This window comes from Varroa destructor, unplaced genomic scaffold, assembly GCF_002443255.2.
Source record: "Varroa destructor unplaced genomic scaffold, Vdes_3.0 BEIS01000007.1, whole genome shotgun sequence".
NCBI lineage: Eukaryota > Metazoa > Arthropoda > Arachnida > Mesostigmata > Varroidae > Varroa > Varroa destructor.
The window spans coordinates 4,317,340-4,337,457 of NW_019211460.1; the positions used below are offsets into that span (position 1 = coordinate 4,317,340).

At 38.5% G+C, this 20,118-nt stretch overlaps 2 protein-coding genes across 4 annotated transcripts in view; one reads left to right on the forward strand and one right to left on the reverse strand.

Annotated features, from left to right (window-relative positions):
• LOC147754214 (uncharacterized) overlaps nt 1-6,967 on the reverse strand; it is a 19,926-nt gene extending 12,959 nt beyond the window's left edge. For both annotated transcript variants that reach the window (XM_086975874.1, XM_086975873.1), the window contains exons 1-2: nt 6,845-6,967; nt 6,327-6,468 (exon numbers count right to left, since the gene is read on the reverse strand). In XM_086975874.1, coding sequence (XP_086832000.1) covers nt 6,327-6,468; nt 6,845-6,853 — 151 coding nt within the window. In that variant the 5' untranslated portion in view covers nt 6,854-6,967. The remainder of the gene's footprint in view (nt 1-6,326; nt 6,469-6,844) is intronic.
• LOC111253785 (polypeptide N-acetylgalactosaminyltransferase 5-like) overlaps nt 6,933-20,118 on the forward strand; it is a 22,442-nt gene continuing 9,256 nt past the window's right edge. The window contains exons 1-6 of one of the 2 annotated variants that reach the window (XM_022813751.2): nt 6,933-7,245; nt 9,258-9,372; nt 16,296-16,361; nt 18,704-18,882; nt 19,614-19,669; nt 19,938-20,089. In XM_022813751.2, coding sequence (XP_022669486.1) covers nt 6,933-7,245; nt 9,258-9,372; nt 16,296-16,361; nt 18,704-18,882; nt 19,614-19,669; nt 19,938-20,089 — 881 coding nt within the window. The remainder of the gene's footprint in view (nt 7,246-9,257; nt 9,373-16,295; nt 16,362-18,703; nt 18,883-19,613; nt 19,670-19,937; nt 20,090-20,118) is intronic. The other variant, XM_022813753.2, reaches the window with a different exon arrangement.

Sequence of the window (20,118 nt, forward strand, 5' to 3'; positions counted from 1 at the left end):
TATATATTCAATAATCCGTTCAAATATTGATTGATTGTTGTATATCAACTAAACTATTAGACGTGTTCCACTTCTGCGGTGGTGTACCAAAAGCCGTCTGCTTTTGCAAGCGGCGGCCGCTGACATGCGCTGACCCATTATATGTGTGTGTTTACAGGGCGCTTATCTGTCGGCTGCCTTTTGGTGCGGTACCTAATATACAGCTCTTATGTTATATTCAATCTGCAAGGTAGCACAACAGCTGAGATAATAACAAGAAAAAATTGACTGCTAGGTAGGACACGAATTGCAAGTCAGCCAGTCCGGCTATTTGTTTGCCCGTCCGAATACTTAGTCAGTCCGGCCCACAAGTAGCAACAATGCGGAGCGTATTCTAGCCAATGTTCCTACCATTTTAGTCTACTTTCTAATTAGTTTCCACAATGATGAACCAAACACAGAAAATAATAGAACGCCCTAAAAATCTTCGTCATAAAATCTCGAGAGATGATGAAAATAATGTACTATAAGATCTAACGCCCGTTTCACAATACCGATTCCAATTTTTTTAGTTGGCGGAGAAAGACGCCATTGCCAAAGCATCATCTACCTAAAAAACCTAACTATACGTTATACAACAGTAAAATGCATAAATTATTTCAGCAATTTGTATTTCTGATTGAAGTCTTTATCAAGCAGTTCCGGTAGAAGTTATGTGTGCAGTAGCTGTGGCGTAGCGTCTCCAGTTTTACGTCCAGTATCGCCCTTGGGCATTCCATCATACTGAAGTTCCATAGCTACCGTAGCGAGTACTTCGTGATTGCATCGCTGCTGGCGCAGCCGGGACTAAACCGTTTTCGTCGAGCTCATCAGTGCACTAAGTCCGCTCCAATATATAATTACGTCGGTCGTCTGCTTACGAAAAATACGAGGATAACCATACATGTTGTATCAACTCTTAGTGGGACATAGTATAAAGAGAACACCTTGTTCCCTTTCGTTAACAAAGTTTTCATATTGACACAACATCGTTACTGCTATAAACTGACGAATTGCAAACAGATAAACATCGAAGTCAACAAATCGCATCGTCGCGAAAATGTCCTGCGACAAAATAGCCAACAGGCCAGCTTTGAAATCAATGATCAATTCTGTCCAACCATTCGCAGACAATGACACAGCAGAAAGGACAACTACCCGTACGAGGGGCAACAGGCAAGCACTGCAGGACGACTATTTATTAACATCGTAATCCGATAAAACAAATCAAGGACATAATCGATCTTCCAACAGAGAAGAACATGCTGTCCGGCGACAAACTTCTACATCGCCGCATCTACAATCACCGTCACGAACAACTGAAGTTGTACGCTGTGCGTCAGCAATGCGTACATACATGTATTATTATTATCAAATCTATAAGATTACGTGCACTATATCAACTAAAACGTGGTACTTGTTCTCTCCATAGAAATTTGATCGAAATTTAATGGAAGGAGCGTTGTGGAAGACGACTCTTCAATTGAACAGCTTCCCTTCCAGTTGCAGTTGCCTTTGTGCTAACAACAAACGATCCTACGATGCGATGTTGAGTCACCTTATTGAGATGCTAGAACTCGGCAAAAGAGCGAGTTCTATATACATTTGCATTGCAGCTTAAATCTAAGGACGTCAAGACAAATATGGATATATTGGTATACGTAAAGTGAATTGAATTCAACTCTACTTAGTCCATTTCGACGTTTTCTTGCACATTGAGAACAACGAGTGATCATTCGTTTAAATGACTGGAAACGAAACACAGGCGTACTAAATGACAACACAGGAAAACTGAGCTCGTTAATATGTAACGGTTGATGGACATATAGCCAAGTTATACAAGTTAGCCTTAAAGAAAGCAATTTTGATTTCCAATGTATGCGACCATGATTTTTTATAGGTGAATGCTGAACAACCGTTTTAAGTAAAAATAACTATCGTCTGTTTACAGAAATATTCAACTAACATAATCATTCTCTTCCGCTCAAGTTCTTACTTGTACTTTCACTTATGATGGTCACTTCTTTTTCTTGTGACAATTTCCGGCTCGTAAATGTTGGGTTCTTGAAAAATCCAGTCAGAACACAATGACATCCTCTGACAAAGTATTTATTTATTTATTTGAAAATACTTCGCAATAGTGCTCTTCATAACGATTTTTAACTTCAGTTCCTGTTCTGAATCGCCAGCTTTTCAAGCTGTGCTACGTTGAATCTGGATAAATAAGAATCTGCTATAATGGGATTTAGGCTGTCGGCAGAGTGTTAAAATCTTTTTATCCAGTAGCCGCTATCTTTATGATGGCTTTGCGCTTTTTTCGTGACTCACTTTTAGAGGGTTGAATGCATTATCGTGCATTATGTTTCCCGCTGCACGAGGCTTAAGTACTTTATAATAAAGCAGCCTCTCGGATACAATCAAATATGTAACCAAAAGGTGCTAATGTGGAATTATCTTCTGTGTTGTATCCCAACTTCAACGATTTTTAACTTACGCGGAGGCTTTCGACCTATATAAAAACACGTATGCAGACCCGACTTTTCCAGCGTACAACTACTTTATTAGCGTCTTTTGAGGTTTGGGTAAACTGTGTAGTTCGAAAATTGAAGAAATCACTTTCTTACTGACCTCATCTATGGCTAATTAGATTAATATTTTAATTTCCATGCCGCGCAAACTCCATCTGAAGTAGAGCTCGATCAAAGATAATCGAAAAATATTTGCAAAAAAATATGTTGCGAGGATTGTTGCATCAGCAGTGTTACTCCGATATTCCTGTAGCGGTCTAAAATAGTTTATTCAACGAAAAAGTGATACAATGTTCAATGATATTATGCCAGAAAAATCTCTGCCATCCTAAAAGCTGCACCAGAAGCCGTTACGGTAGAATTGCGTCTAATATGAAAAATCGGCAAAAGGAAAATAACAAATCAACGAACGATATCGAATACACTTTATCAATATCAGGCTAATTATAAAGTTCGACGCGTGTACGTGGAGTACTTCACGAGACTCGGAACCTGCAGCTGCCAGCTTTGCAGCTTATAAATAAAATGAAAGTACTGACTGATGCCAATGCCCGTCCTTATGCAGACAACCTTTGAGATTTTTTGCCGAAATGTACATATGAGCATGGCTTCTTTAAGTATGGATTACAGCGTTGGAATATACGGTCCATTATCATATTTAATGTGTTCGAGGTTTGCACGACAATTCATGTTTGCTCGTTGTATGAAAGGGCATGCAATCTTGCGCATTACAATCGCCATTACGTTACTTATTTTGTGGATAACAAGTACGGAAGTGATGGCCAGCCGCCACTCCTTATATGTAGGGAAAAAGGGGTAACTGAAGGACGCGCCACATAGAGCAAATCTACTGCGTAGATTGTCGTATCGTGGAGTCCATTTAAAAATGTCCTCGCACAATCTTGCAGCTCCTCTCCTCTTGCTCGCAGAAACGAAGACAAATACAGCGTAGCGAATAATAGTACGTTGGATGTATGCAGATCTTTCGAAGCAAAGCGAATTATAGAGCACGCACTGTTTTACTGAAGTACTTATTGTTTTCGTACCTTGGTTGCCAACAGCCAATGGACGTACGAACCAAACGTTGTCTTTAAGTTGAAATTCAAGTTTACAGTTCGGAAGTCTACCTGGAATAAGTTCATAATGTCATTAAAATAGATTTGCGTGCCTCACATACAGCACTGAAATGACATTGTCTTGACAAAACCAATTTCTGATATGCAGCAAGTTCGGATTACCAAAGTTAAACTAAAAGAAAAATAGTAATATTCTGTTTATTACTGTGCGATTACTAATTTACATATTCCTGCGTATTGAATCACCACAGTAAGTTCATCTTCGTCACTACGAAGATGCTACTCCAGAATTTGCAAGGTACTAATTGGATGTACATCAACGGTTTTGACTGTTATGCAAAGTAGGTGTTGCAGACATTAATGACTTTAGTTAATCATATCGCGGAAAAAGACAAGGGGCAATCTTGGAAGAGCATTTTCTGCCCGTTACATTCCAAGTTAAAAATCTTTATATAATGCCCCAGATAAAAAAAATTGGTAGCAACGAACGAGAAACATCAGTTTCATCGAACCTTGAACCTTGATCGCTAATCAAATTGTTCTAATTGACATACAACTAATAACACTTAAGCGTAAAGTTTTGTTTAGAATACAATCACACCCAGAATAGTAGGATAGACAAAGTTATAACTTAACAAATCATTGTGTAATAGAAGTTGTCGTTATTGGTGTAAAAAAAAGCGCTATTATATTTCGGTAAGATAGATTGACAGAAGGCGAATTAACATCCATGCAACATTTAGGTTCGTATGGCTATTTAAGCACTAGGACGCATGTACTGCATGCTTCCTAGTACTTAAATAATAATATAAATAATGATAGGATGACATGCAAGTTAGTAGAATGATTTAGTCAGGGAAGGAGGATTACTGTGGCGGTACAACAAAAATGAGATAACTGAATTGGCTCTACAGAATCCAAAAGTACACTGCTTGTCCGTCTCCTACGTGACTGCCACAATGCCCTGTCGGTTCCGAAGCTGGCGTCGTTTTTTAAACAGGAAACAACTGCCGATTCTTTTTTACCGGGAAACCAACCCTCTCAACACTTTGTTGTCTTTACTACAGGAGCTGACAACGCGGACACGAGGTGAAGCTCCGGATTATCATAAAAATTAGACGTTTTTCTTTTTCTGCCTGGCAGTTACATAACGCTCGCTGCAAGCCTACCTGTATATATCTGTCTTGTTATTTCAAATGAAATGCGTATAATGGTCGCACTGAGCTAACTTGAGATAGATAACGTCGGTAAGCTGGTAGACTTTCGCGCTGAAGCGGGCTGCGTATTGGATCTAGATTTTTTTTTTATAAACAAAGAAAAGAAAAAAAATAGATTATCTAAAAAGTAAATTTTTAGTAGTTTTCGCTTTTTCAGGTAATTTATTTGATAGCTATTATGCAGTTGTAAAAGGCTTTGGTTTTTCGAAAAGCATAGAATTGGAATTTGAAGAAAAGTTAGACTATTCTGTTTTCCTGTTAAGAGTAAATTAGTGCATTAACGGTGAATAAATTTAACGAGAAAATGAAAAATAAAGTGCCGCAACGACCTTAACAACTTAGGGCCATTGGGCTAAAATTTTAGGCTGGCGCCGCAGTACAGATTGAGGAAATTGTTTTTGAGTCGATATCGGAGTCGATATATATTGCAAAATTATTTCCTAAGATATTAAGATACTAGTACCGCGGGTTATTAGTTGCAACGGTAAACTGGACAACTGAGGTGGAAGAAGTAAAAGCGTTACTAGGACATGCCCATGGAAAAACGAAGTACTGCAGTAGCGTAAATGCAGTCGTGCATAGCTTGAATCAGACTAAAATAGACCAGAAAAATCAAAGAAATAGTTGTTACTGCAACGGGATGTCAAAGGAATTGCAAATGGATAACTATGTACGAAGCTGTAGATCTGCAATAAGCTTAAGAGTTATGCGATTGGGCGTAACACAAATCAAATTCGTTCATTGTATATGAGCACGCTCATGAAAGATGGCACCAAGGCAACTGGGCCGTTTCAACAAAACAACAGCATCTCTGAGACGTAATCAATCAGTGTCACAGGTTCATTTTGAAAATAACTGTGCAAACATAAGAGGATCACTGAGGCAAAGTAGATCGGAGAAATAAAATCACTGGAACCGGATATTAGGTTGGGTGTAGCGCCAGGTAAATTCTCTTACCTCGGATAAGCTGATCAAATTCTGGTAAACTAACGGGGTCATTATAATCTTCCAATGAAAAAATGGTGAAAAATTAAATGGCTGCAAGGAAATAACGGACAGATGAAACGCAATAGCTTGCAGGCAGAGACAATTGGTGCGTACAGGAGACACAGTTTACGTTAGACTCAGTAGCGACTGATTTTTTATTGTGCTGGGAAATGTCTACGCGAAAGAAGGAGTCAATTGGCCAAACATTTTCCTCATAACGGACTAGTTTGCTTCTTCCTAATTGGCCGTAAGCCGACGGCAGCCCTTTTTGCCCATACCGCGTTTCCAAGCACTAAAGCGGCCATCTGCATCGAATGCGTTGCAGCAGTTATATTGCTTGTATACAAATAGTACAGTTCAGCAGGCAGCTGTGTCACATAATTTTATTTCCCTACTATACAGTGTGTCGTTTCACTTTTGAACAAGGATTGATGACGAACCTTACCTATCATTCTGATATCAGTCAAGGTCGTGTTTCTGGTATGGTCGGGAGGGCCTACCTGAATTTTTCGGTGACCACCAATTGCGTCGTCCGACATCTTGTGCTCGATGGGAGTTTACGTTGTAGAGGGGACCATCTAATTTGGTCTCCCGCTGTGGTGATTGCGGCGCGGTCGCCCGCGGATTGTAATGTGAAGTACTCTTCGAAAAAAACAACAATTTAATGCGCGCTATCAGCCTTGCTTAGACTCACAATGCCTCTGCGAAACGTATTTTCATTGAGGTTACGTAGTAGGGTATTAATTGGTATTTGGGTAGTTGTTGGTAACCTAAAAAATACGCTTCTTGCATAAAAAAGCAAAAAACTAACCTGAACCGTTTCAAATTGATTTTAGATCGCACTATGACTTAACCTGCCTTCTCTACACGAACGAAAAAGGATCGAAAACAACGGACTTCGTTCATAGGAACCTGAAAACTTCTTGGAATTCGAAGAATAGATGCCAAAAAAGGATCTAACTCGTCTAGTAGCATTCGTTTAGAAGCAGAATACTAGAATGCCATCCGCGATACTTACAAATAGCATGTCGTTATATGGTGTATAGTGAGCACATATTGACGGTGTTGTTCAATTCCCCTATACGGGGACGTATATTCAAAACTTAATGGAGTGGTGTTGGAAGTGTTCTCCCGCTTTAAGCATGATATTGGCACACGCGTGGGTACGCCGGCTACGGCGTCTGCCGGCCATACTTGCGGTATCTATATTGATGACTTGTCTTCTGTTCCTGGGTCCATCAGGGCCATCAAGTTCTGCACAGGAGTCTCATCTTGCAACAGGAAGACAAAGAGGATTACAGTGGTTACGCAACGATGCTCGACAAAAAGAATACATCGATCGTAAAGGAATACACGTGATAGTTGGACATTATTTGGGCAACGATCTGCCGTGGGATCCTAAAGAGAACATTACGCAAGGTAAGTGCACTGCACGGAATGTTGTTCCGCAGTTACCTTCTATTCTCTAACTTTTAGTAACATATGTTTTTATCTTACTGAAAAATAGGAGTCAGAGGAAGGAAAATAGAAGAGAGTTATGCTTTTAACTCTAACTTGAATCGTACAGCGTACATTTACCACTAATTATTTTCTGCATAGGATTCAAGCACGTTTTTCTGAATTTCTTTAATTGCGTAGCGAATTAAATTTGTCGGCAAGTACCGGGCGCAGGCAAAGAGCTTAACCCAGTCCTTTACAAATAGCCTGTTTGTTGCTATCAGCATAGTTGCAAAACGCTTTGAGAGGGAGATTACATTTAGATGCCTGTTTTTGGTTGCAGTTAGCGCATTCCACGTCTGAAAATCTGAGAAGATTGACTAGGACTATTACGAAAAAGGAGATGTAGAACGGTTTATCTTGTTTATTCTCCTAGCTTTCTAAAATATTCACTCGACTATCACAAGAATAATCGTAAGGTGGACCAATAGTTTGGAGGGTTCTGGGTTCATACACTCCAAACAAGTCACAATGATTCGGTCAGGAGTTTAGGTTAAGGGGGCATATTAACTTTTTGCGCTAGATGACCGGATGAACAGGTTTGCCACCAGGCGAAGGTTCCAGCATTTGTAGAATTTAATGGTTTGGCCGAAAACACCAGCGTTAATAACAACCGGCGTTCCCTGTGAAGCACCTGATTTATGACTGGCATAGCAGCTACGATACGGAATTACGTATAGTAATATGAGGCTCCGCACAAATGGTTGATTTAACTTGAGATAGTTATTTTGTGACTGTAAAATATTCAAGAATAGTCTTTAGTTATGCCACCTCTACTGACAGAATCATTTTAATACAGCAAGATCTATATAACATGTTAAGGAATAATGAGTGAGCCTTCGTTAAGGGCGTCATAAGGCTGGACTGGCAAACGTATAACAGAGTGCAGAAGTAGACATTCTTCGTGAAAATAAAATTGTCTCAGTTATGTAATAATTATTCGATGAGATTATAGCGACTAATACAACACTTTATCCAGTTGATTTTAACCTTAAACGTTTATCAATGTTAATGGCAGCCTTCTCTTACCCTAAAGAAAATCAGGTAATTCTAAGTTAATTTTATATCATAAAGGACGAAAGAGAACGAAAGAAAACCGGTCGTCAGCCACAGGCATCTCTTGTATTACAAATTGTCATCTCAGCATAGGTCGTCGTCATGGTATAGTCTTTGATTTACGGTGACTGGCCATTTCGTTAGTTGAAATGTGCTCCACAGAATGTATATGCTATTCTGCATAGATGCGCAATGGAAATCAACAGCAAAAAAAGACGAACTTTTGAAAAGGGGACTCCCGATTCCAATAATGGTCTAACCATTCGCAGGCCTCTGTTCTAGCAGAGCAACTGGGTCAGGAACTATATGAAACGACAACTTTAGGGATGCGCTGGTACAGGCATCTAGCTGGACAGTTTCAATCAGGAAACGGACCTGTCCTTTAAACTTCAAAGTGAACGTTAATAAGTCAGGGAACTATAATGTGCCAGCCATACGAAAGAAACCAGTCTTCTCCCATCCGACATTATGCCGAGCTATAGCCAAGAAGAGCCTTTGCTAGAAGCTATTTTTCCATTTGATGGCTACCATGTTGAGTGAGTTTAAGGCGGCATAATTTTCCATGATTAGTAGGGGTTAGAGACTAATCATAAAAATGGCGATTTTGTTAGTAGATTTTCATTAGCTTTTTTAGCTTTGTTGAGCCTGGACTAACCTAACGAAAGTTTTGCCCAAACTTCACCACAAATTGTTCATGCCTGAAGTTTATGCTAATTTCATACTTCAATTCGGGTGACTTTCACTTTATTACGTTTGGAAAAAGTAAATAAAGTTAAGCCTCAAGGTGCTTTACAAAAACTTTAGTTTAACATGGTGTGAAATTCAAAGTTTAATATATACTTCAAATCAAAGCTTTTATTGTTTTCTTGCTGTTACAGAACTGTTAAATGCAAATAGTTATAATCCAGTAGAGGGTGCAGGTGAGCAGGGTCAGCCAGTTTATCCTGTTGGACCTGAAGTAATAAAGGCTAAAATGCTATATTCTATTAACAGGTAAGCAATGTAAGAATATGTACAATTTCCCTTTATGAACAAACACGAATGTTTCTAATATTTTTTTTTCGGAAGATCTAAACGGACACACAATTGACCAAGCGCATGTAGCATAAAAAACGTGCTGAACATATCCGAGAATATTAAAATAATCTTAGGATGGATCACTCTTAGCTTGGCTAGAGATTTAGCTAAGTAGATGGTAAAAGACTCGTTGTTAAACAAACTGAAAAACAGAAAACAGATGGATTCTAAGAAGTCATCTTGAAGTTTTTGCTTGCTTACGGAAGCTGTTCAACTATTATAAACTAACCATTGCAGCTTTTCAATTATCATTGAAGTCAATCTGATAACTGAAAAAATTAAAGGCATTCAGTTTTACTATTATGGTGAGAAGGGCGTTATATATAATTGTAAAAAAATGAGTAGGTATGATAAAATAAACAATATGAAGAAAACGTACTACGTATAAAGGGCTATGCAGTTGATGCGAAGACATTTTGTTTAGCCTTTACTTATTTTCAGAAGAGCCTGCATACATCATAGAAGTGCCAATTGTGAGATATGCAGTCGTGTTCTTCAAACAATTGTCCGAAGCGCAGGCACCTTTAGATGCCTCACAATTTGCAACTATGCGTATGCAGATTTCTCTGTGTACGAATGAATTTTATGATAACACAAGGTGCCTGTGCATGATGAAAGGCTACTTTGCTAGTAGAAAATAGATGCAAATCAATCAGATATTTTCAATAAGTACCGAAAAATAGTATTATTTGAAGACTTTTCTTTGAAGACCAAACACATCTTCCACTATTATTGATGTAATCCAGAAAAGTAGAAGATTTCTAGTTGAATAATCGCGCATATGCCAAACTAATCATACTTTCGTGCTACTGGAATATTTTCTTTTCTATAAAAAGCCCTCCTGTAAGCAACAAAGCTGTTAGTACTACTCGTGCTACTTACCCTCCATGAAATTCGGCGGATGATATCAGCGTGCTGAATGGACTAAATAGTTACGTCAGTGAAGCGCGAAGCTATTACTTATTTTTTACTTCTATCCGAAGCCACTGCTTCGTTTTACTTCTTTTGTAAAAATAATAATTTCGATTTTTCCTTATTTACCCTTTATATTTTAGCTAATATCGCAAGGTATACGCAGGCTATGGAAAAATATAGACGTCATACTTCAGTGCAGTAAATATGAGAGTATAAATTCTTTGATGACATTTTTCATGGGTTTCACAATGAGATTTGACTCAATGCGCTATCAATGATTATAGCTAAGGAAAAGATATATTCGATGTATTTGTTTAGCATAATGTGCTTGGCAATCTACCATCAACACGTTCCAAGTTTACAGACTTTTATCGGAAGAATTGTATTTATAGTATACAACATAATCGAACCAACTTTGTTTTACGTATATATACACATTCGACGATGTCCGGACGATGGACGACCGTAAATTTGGCGGTCCATTTGCAAAAAAGTAAAGTCGTTGGTGCGTCGCAAATGATGGGAACTGGCGGGCAACCTTTTTTCGATTATTTTTTCTTCTGTTATTAGTATCCTTAAATACGAAAAATATCAGAGTATCCATTGCTGGTGGCCGACACTTGGTACTTCTCAAGTTTTCAGTACCCTAAAATGGATCGTACATAACAAGCTTTGTCATCACTTATTTGATACTGGATCAGACATAGTGGGCACACCTAGCTCTTGTAATTAATCAATCTTCGCAGTAACCTAGTTCAAAAAGAGTTTTCAGGAGCAGCCGGATGAGTCGACGCATTTCTTAAATCATCTCTACTTCAGAATCGATGTGTGCTCGCCTAATTTCCATGCGCCTGAGAATTATTTAAGCATTTAATTAGTGAAACAATTTTCCTCCCTTTTAGATAAATATCCCGTAGTGTTTCTTTTTCGATTGGGTATTCTCTTCTTCTTGTTACCTTACCTAAATATCACTAACACATGTACGGGTGTTTAATTTCTATATTTTTACCAAAATTTATTATCGCCCTATTTACTTAAATGTTGGATAACTTGTTTTTGCCGTATATCTTTGTCGCAGTTCTTCCGCCTTTTTTAGCGTGTTATTAAGCCTAATACCTATGGCGGACGGTCTAATATACTGGCGGGCGGACTTGATACGCGCTCATATACAATCCTCCAATTACGAATGTAACTGGCTTTTTTGTTTGCGCATATGTTTGCAACGAAAAGGTAAACTCCGTGTTTCACCGACGCGGCTCTTTTAGACTTCCCCAATTGAGCAATAGTGACCTTATAAAACAGGCACAAACTCAATGTGCAACAGAGACCGCTATCATTCTGGGTGCATAGTATTAAGAATTTATCATTTATAGAGGATTACATTGAAGATGTACTAAAATATGGTTGTGTGTTAAGTTTATGCAGGTAATCATAAGTGTTTGAAGATCTCCATGATTGGCGCCGTAACAATAGTTTTAGCTCTTTTCTATCTCACCTATCTAATATTATGGGAACCGGCTCCACTTGACCCACATTGGAAACTCTGTGCCCATTTTTTAGTTCTCCGTTTATTATTGTTTGCGACTGTGTATCAACAGAGAACTGAATTATCGCGCTCAGTTGTTCATCACTTAAATCATGACAAAAATATTGCATATTAGATTTAAATAGCAGCGAGGCTTGACTGACCTCTTCCAATTTTTTTCTAACAAGAAATAATTGTCGGCCATAAAGCAAAAATGGTTTGTAAAGAAATATCTCGTGCATTTTTTTGCTTTCCCTTCAATCACTAATGCTGCTCTACCGTAAAGAGCGTAGTTTCGCGTGCTACTTAATCATTAATTAAAATGCTATGGGACATTGTTTAGAAATATGTGGGATAAGGTGACAGATAATCTTTATAAAAAAACCTTTTCCTCAAATTGTCAATGACAATGATCTCTAAGAAGATCGTTAGAGTTGTTCTTCGCACCTAAATATTTTTTTGCACTCATTTTCTTGTTTTTTTTTTCAATTCAATATTTTCATATTTATCGCACAACGATGTAGACATATCAAGTAAGTTTTCGATATATAGAAAACATAATTTAACAATGCTTTTAAGCGACTCTTTTTGGTTGCAGTGCTCTAGTAATTTCCGTTATTTACTTAAGCCATTTTTTTTTCGTTTACAAATTCACAGGATTTGATTTTTGCTGCAAGAATTTCAATTCATATTAAATCGACAACCTTTGACACTGCTGAAATGTTCCTTCATACTATTTCCAACGATGATAAGTAAGTGCTTCATTTTGATCTTCGGGAACGCCAGGTGTATCAGAGGGAATTGTATGTATAGTCTTCTGCCAGTTTAAAGCAGTAGATTCCGAGAACCCCATTACCAGTCTTATAGATAAGAAAGCATAGCTTGTTATTTTGTAGTAATATTGTTTGGTATATAGGGATGTTCAAATATTGCTTGATTAAACTTATTATCTAAATATTTTCTATAAGGGATATCGGTCAGTGAAGATCTTCTGAATAATCGCTGCCCCAAAATCGGCGCAAAGTCCTACTGTGTTACAAAATTTATTTAAATGGAATGGACTGAGCTTATTGGGAAGATATTATAAATGTTTGAATATCTTGAACTATTGTACATTTTCAAGTTTTCCCAATTTAGAGAATACACTCTTTGGTTTGCCCTAGTAGCTTGGTATGGGTTTAGTGCTATCCAGAGCTGCGGAGCAGTGGTAGACGAATCTCAGTGTTGACATTTGTTCAGAATGTTGTCAAGCAGCCATTGTTGATCCTAAATTTGATATTTTGTAACGCTATCGTTTAAGTCAATAACTCTTAGTATCTAACAATGGAAACCGATTTCGTCATGGTAGCGTAAAGACGGACCAGATATCTGGTAGTTCGGAAGCTAATAGTGTTTATTTAACGTAACGTAGAAAAACGCAGTGTTTTACCTAAATGCAGCGACAAACTAATATATCATGTTTTTACAATCTCTTTACAATCTTTTTCCAGCAAACTAACATTTTATTTATGGCCAGAGGTTTTCGAGTCCAGTATTGAAAAATTTATTTAGCCCATCTTTTAGACCCTCTATGTTATCAAGAAAGAGTAGTGAACCGTCGGAGCAAATTTATCATGGAGGCAATAAGGCACCCGCCTAAGCTCTTTTAAAGTGACCTTAACAATCGCTGCCATGGTCCAATATTTATTGCGGATAAATATGATTTGACTTTGTCGATCTGAACTATTCTGATGAACAGCCTCGTCAATTTGATGCAAGTAGATAACATACAGACTTAGCAAACAAAAATGACGGTTCTCCACGGATGAAGATCTGATTCAACTTTAGGCTCAGCCCCCTCCCTTAGAAAGTACTTTTCAGAGCTACCTGTTCCCTTCTCTGGTTCATATAGGCGTCAAATAAGCGACCGAAGTGCATTTTCCAAGATGTCGTCATATTTAGCAACCAGCGTTGAATAATCCTTTTGGGTGTGAAATTCACGTATCCTAGACTATATACGCAGTGTTTATATTTCGATAAATAGGACAACTATATTAGGTGTCGAAAACGCTCACTGTAGAGAGAAACTATGGGGTAGAAGGGATAGAATTCAAGTTGTTTTTATACGTAAACAAATCGCAGAAAACAAATAAAGGGTCAAACGGGCATATATATATAAAATAAAAGCAGAACAGTCCAACAGTTCTGATTACCCCCTCTTTAAATGCACATTAAGTTTACCATACCTGTGCACACAAGCCGTTCAACCATCGTGTGTCGCCATTTGTATATCTGCAGGGCTTAAAACTGAGACATAAGTTCTCAATAGTGGTAAAACCCAGAGTATACGATTATTTCTACGTATAATAAAGGACCTTTATCCGTGTTTGCATGGACTGAAGTTAATCGATGAATATTTGGAACAGAACTTCTTTATGAATATTCTAACCGTATTTATTATTTTAGGTTATGTTCAAATGTATTTAATCAAATGAGGAGGTTATCATACGTTATTGTTTTTGCAGGCCAAGGGTAACATTAACATGTCCCTTCCTGTTGCAATTGTATAGTGCAATGCGGGTGTTTAAACCTGAATCCGCTCTTCCCTATTGCAACGGTAACTTAGTGCGGATCTATTCGGTTAAATTGTCAACTAAATTTAAGTTAATATATCGTTTCAAGTGTCGTTTACTGAAAAAGTCCTTTATTAATTCTATGTATAGTTCTTAAGTTATTTACTAATGATGTCTTTACAAATAATTGCAAGGGCTACGTTAACTTTGAAATTATTAATCGAAGTTGACGGTTCGTCTAGTCCATATTGCAATGCCCCAAAACGTCACTTTGTTAATACTATAGCTATTTTACATGCAGTGTTAAGCTTTGCCTTTCCGGCTTCGCACAAAATCAGCTATTGTTTGTTTTTCTCCAAGGGGCATTGTCTTTATTGCACTCACGGTATATACTTAGAACTGGTTGCTTATACTATATCGAGCTGCGGGATGCGACCACGTTTATATTATTACACAGTCAAACCCTTTGGATGGGTAACTTTTGTCCATGACCTGGGTGTCAGATGAGGTTCAAATGTTAGATCTAATTCTTCTCAGATAGTAGACCAAGCCTTAATAACGATGCGAAGATCGTACTACTGGTCAGATATTTGTAGTCAATGCCCAGCCTTGCTGTGCGATCCTTGTCTTCTACGAAAATTAACAAAAAAAACTCAACAGGTGGCCAAGCACCGCTTCAACAACCGTCAAGAAATGTGGTAGCGACGCCTCCGGGAAGTACTTTGCAAATGCCGCATACTCAATATGCGTTGGAAACGAGTTGAAATTATGTTAGAGACCAGCCCGGTCATCAGTGAATACTTTATTAAAGTAAAACAATGTTGAAGCCATTCTACAGCGAGCATAAAAGGATACCGGATTTTTTCCTGCCATTTTTGGGAGTCGGTCGAGAAATTATTTTTGATTGTCTCTCACGTATCCTTCAGCCGAACCTCGGCGCCTCTGTCCGATACGGTAACAAAGCGATTTGCCATGCTAACCGATTTGGCTAACTGCTACATATAAATCCGTACGGACAATCTGAGGCTGGCGCCTCAGAGGGAGACCCTAATACTCACATATTGAGCTAGCTCTACCGCTAACACTCATCTGTGATGCAAAGCAATTAACGAGTAATGCTGACAATGGCAGTATGTACACCTAATAACGTAAATACCTGTCAATCTTAAGTCTTTTTCGTACCAGTTGCGAGCCATCTAACTAAATTAGACTTTCAGTATTTAGGATTTTGTAGAAACAATATTAACCTACAACTCTACTTTGTTGATAATTCAACTCGTCTTAAGACATTATTGCTCTGAGAAGATTGCGTTATCACTAACACCAATATAAAAGTTGAGGCGTGTGTAATTTGGCAATTGGTGGAAACAGCACAAGTGGCAAAAATGCAAAAGAAAGGAGCATGAATCAATTGGTAGGGTGACAAGAGCGTCGTCTAAGAGCTATTAAAGTGTTTTATTGCAGCCAAGAAATATTTGCTGGGACACCTAGTTATAACACCACATAAGTTATAGACTGCACTGGAAAAACAAGATGATTTATTCTTAGACAACTTCCATCATTTTGACCTGTAGACTGGATAGGAAGAAACACTAGGAACACAGATATTTCAAATTTAAGTATAATTTATATGTACATATGGTACGACGGAAGAGCCAGAGATTATTTGCTGGTCACTTTTAATACAACAGCTTGTTAGTCACAATTCTCGTTAATTCCCCCTGAATACTTCTTAAATCCTGTATTTTTTTAGTTCTCAATTGCAATAATTATTTAAATACATAAAACGTGTAAATATGCAGCGTCTCGGTTGGTACTGAATAAAAATTCCTTGTATTGTTTTTCAGCTTCAACTTACTGGTATCGGACAAGATTTCGGTAGAAAGATCACTTCCTGACATGCGAAAACCAAGGTGAGACTAATGCTAATGGTATGGGTTAAATGAAACAATATTTTACGATAGTGCTTTGTTTCTCAAGAGCCCTTAAAAAGCTTTGCCTGCGAAAGATACTGGGTGTGCTTGAGCTTGGGCACCATGATGATAATAATCATGAAGGTGCCTTGAACGCTCTCGACAGGATCAGAAACAATTATCTACTATTCTCCCTGATCGAGTTGCGTTAATCTGGTTTTCCCTGATACGTCGTTTAAACAGATTCAAGTACTAAATCATTTTAGTCATCAGCCCTGTCTCTGCAATGGTGCAGTAATAGCGTCCTTACCTCGAGCTCAAACAAACTCTAGACGCTGAAACCCTGTTTTTTGCTCAGGAAGTGAATCGTCTAATGAGCTACTTAGTAATCGTAATAGAAATATGCAGTTATAAGCCAGGCAAATCTCATGTCTATCCAATTGTTTTCGACTTTTATGATTTGCACTATGCCCTTTAGTCTACAATAGAATTTACCTCATTTCGTGATTTACCAGTTCGTGATCAAGGGAGCGGAAATTGTTAGAACCGACATTACCATTTCTTCATAGATCAAATAGACGGAACAAAAATTGCCATAAGTCGTTTCTCCCTGCCGGCAGAGATACCGCTCCTCTGTTGATAACGGAAACATGGGAATCAGTATTTCATAGGTAGCTAACACTCTGTCAGAATAAGAATAAAAAGTTTTGCCTCCATTTACTTTGTATATAATTTATGATTTTTACCTAGGTGACCAAACCATAGTTCGTAGCTTAGAGAGAAACGAGTCAATTATGAGAGTACAAAAAGATGGTTTGGAAGCCGTTAGCGAGCGAACCCTTACCTGTTAATCAGCCACACGTTGTTGTAAAAATAGGGAACTATTCTCGGATTCTGTTAGCTGGTGGATTCTTATCTTATGCTAACCGTCTGAGACAATGCCTAGCCCCATATGTAATAAACGTAAACATTTATTTTCCACTGATTAGTGCCTCAGTCCTTTCTTTTTATTTCTGCAACGTTGTGTGCGCGTGTCTGTCTTGTTGTCGCGATTGGCGGCAAAGCGTGAAGCTTATGAAGCTAAAATATTTCTAAGGCACAGCTACTTCTTCCGCTACTACTACACAGCCATGATGACTTTGAGTACTTGACAAGATGTCTTACAACGGCAAAAGACCGTATCAAATTCACTCACTTTCACTAAGGACTGCAAAGCAGTTACAAAGTTATCAGTACAGTCTCTGAAACTGCTCTCCAACCCATTGTTCGAAAGACTACGACGAAAATCCCCACGTGACAATCTTTCAAGGTGCATAACCACTGATGTGTGACGCCGAAGTGCATTATGTTTTCGACCTAAATATTATCTCATAGCTGTTAAAAGACCTTCGCGTACACCGTGTTCATGTGCAGGCAATTCCATTAGAAGATTATTGATGCCTTTTTTTAGAAGGCTTCAGCGATGCTGTTTGTGGTCGGTCGGGTTCAGCACAGCTTTGTCTATCTAGCGTGGACCGGTGAATGCAGAACTTCGTCCCGATGAATGGACTTCGTTCCACCAAGGCCACAATCCATTAGTTCTGAATTGCTCTCTTACACGTCACTCTAACAGTCAGGCTTTTTAGTTAATAGTAATACAAACTTTTCAGAAGGAGTACTGGGTCATTAGGCCGGGGTTTTCTCGGTTGGGTTCTCCACCACGCCAGACGAGCTATCTAGCAGCCGGAAAAGTTATTGTCCCTCTGTTTACCATGCGAAACCAATTTTTGAGCATCGTTAATCTCTATAAATCTAGTAAACCTAACGCTGAAGAGCTTTCTCTTCTTGAATCCACTTTCTTTATTCCAGCTCCCTCTAGGCAGCCATGTCCTTTTTGAAGAACCGAACTGCGTTTATGAAAGCGGCTACAAGTCCAGGCTTGGTGTAACCGTTTCTTATGCATCATCTCAATCTAGAACGATAGGCGAATGTGTGATGATGGGTATCCCCGGAGCGCTTCAAAGCATAGCTTGGAAGTATGATGGGGCATTCCCTATCCGATATAGACAGTTCTGAGACAATCTGGTGAGGAACTGCATAGGTAGAGGATAAGTTCCCTCCTTCTCTTTATGTCCATAGTCTAACGTTTGGTTTTATGTTCCTGACACTGGGTAAACTGGGGAATGGCAGACCATTCGCTCTGCTATTCGTGTGGTATTTGTTTCTAACAGATCCACTAATAAGCGTGCCCATATTACTTCTCTTCTTTGCGTTTAGATCCCAGGGAGTCGATCTGAGCTTTGCAAAGAACCTAACTGCCCAAAATGTAAGCCCATTTAACTAGAAATATCCTTTCATTCTAGTTGTCGAAACCACACATTGTCAGGATTGATATTATCAGACCTCCCAGATACATCGATAATCATCGTATTCCACAACGAAGCATGGTCGACTCTACTCCGGACGGTTCATTCAATCATCAATCGATCACCTAGAGAAATCGTTCGGGAGATTATCCTTGTCGACGACGCCAGTGAGCGAGGTAATCAAAAACTATGGAGATTGGTTAAGTTTACGCAGTTTTTGAAGGAGCTTTGCTTTTAAACATTTATTCTATCGCTGGCGTGGATCTAAATAAAGAACAAAGAGAGTGTGCAAGTGTTTCATGGAATTATATCTTTAACAGATAATGGCTTAATCGAACATTTTACGTATGAATAACAGCAAAATGGGATTTCCCATGTATAAATATATGTAAATTTTTTAGCATTGGGACTATACAGTGTCCTCAAATTACCTTGCGTATCTCCTAGTCACTTGTCACTGGCGCATAAAGACTTCCGTCGTTACCTTGAGCTCTAAACAACGGGAGCCTTCAAAACGAACCCTAAAAACTGGGACCAAAGGATTGATGATGATTTGTGTGCTTTGGGTGCAATGAATAATGATGACTGAAAAGGAACGAACCGAGTAAACAGACTTGTCACTCCGGTTTCGTTGTACAAATTCTAAAATTCTAAAAACGGTATGTCTGCCAAGAGTTCGGTTTACAAGCACAATGGCAAAACAAACGGGAGAAGTACACAAGGATTATTGTGACAGAAGGGTGACGAGAAGGCAACGGAATAGGGTGGTAACTATTGTTTTCTTATAGGCCATTGCTTAATAACTAGATAGTTGGCGCTAATTCTATTTTGTAGGCAATGCTGACACACATGCCCTCATCATGAATTGGTCAGTGTAATTTGAGTGATTTCTGGTGTATTTTTGCAGAGTTTTTGAAGCATTCCCTTGATACCTATGTTGCATCGCTTAATTTTCCTATAAAGGTAAGTGTGTGTGTGTATATATATATATATATATATATATAGAGAGAGAGAGAGAGAGAGAGAGGAAGAGAGAGAGAGAGTGAGGAAGAGAGAGAGAGAGATATATTATTCTATTTTTACTACTCCAAACGAAGACGGACAGAATTCTGTCAGTTTAAATAAAATGAAATCTCCGTTTGTCGTTGACGATTACCTCAATCTCTTACTCGGAGATCGGAAAATTTAAATCTTCCATAGTATTTATAAAATTATAACTTTCATATTAAAGGTGGTTAGGTCTCCGCGTCGGATTGGCTTGACTAGAGCACGTTTACTAGGGGCTCGAATTGCCGAAGGCCGCGTGCTTACTTTTCTCGATGCTCACTGCGAATGTACTTATGGCTGGTTAGAACCTCTTCTCGAAAGAATAGCTCAAGACAGGTGAGCCTCGTTTGAATCAGCACCTATTC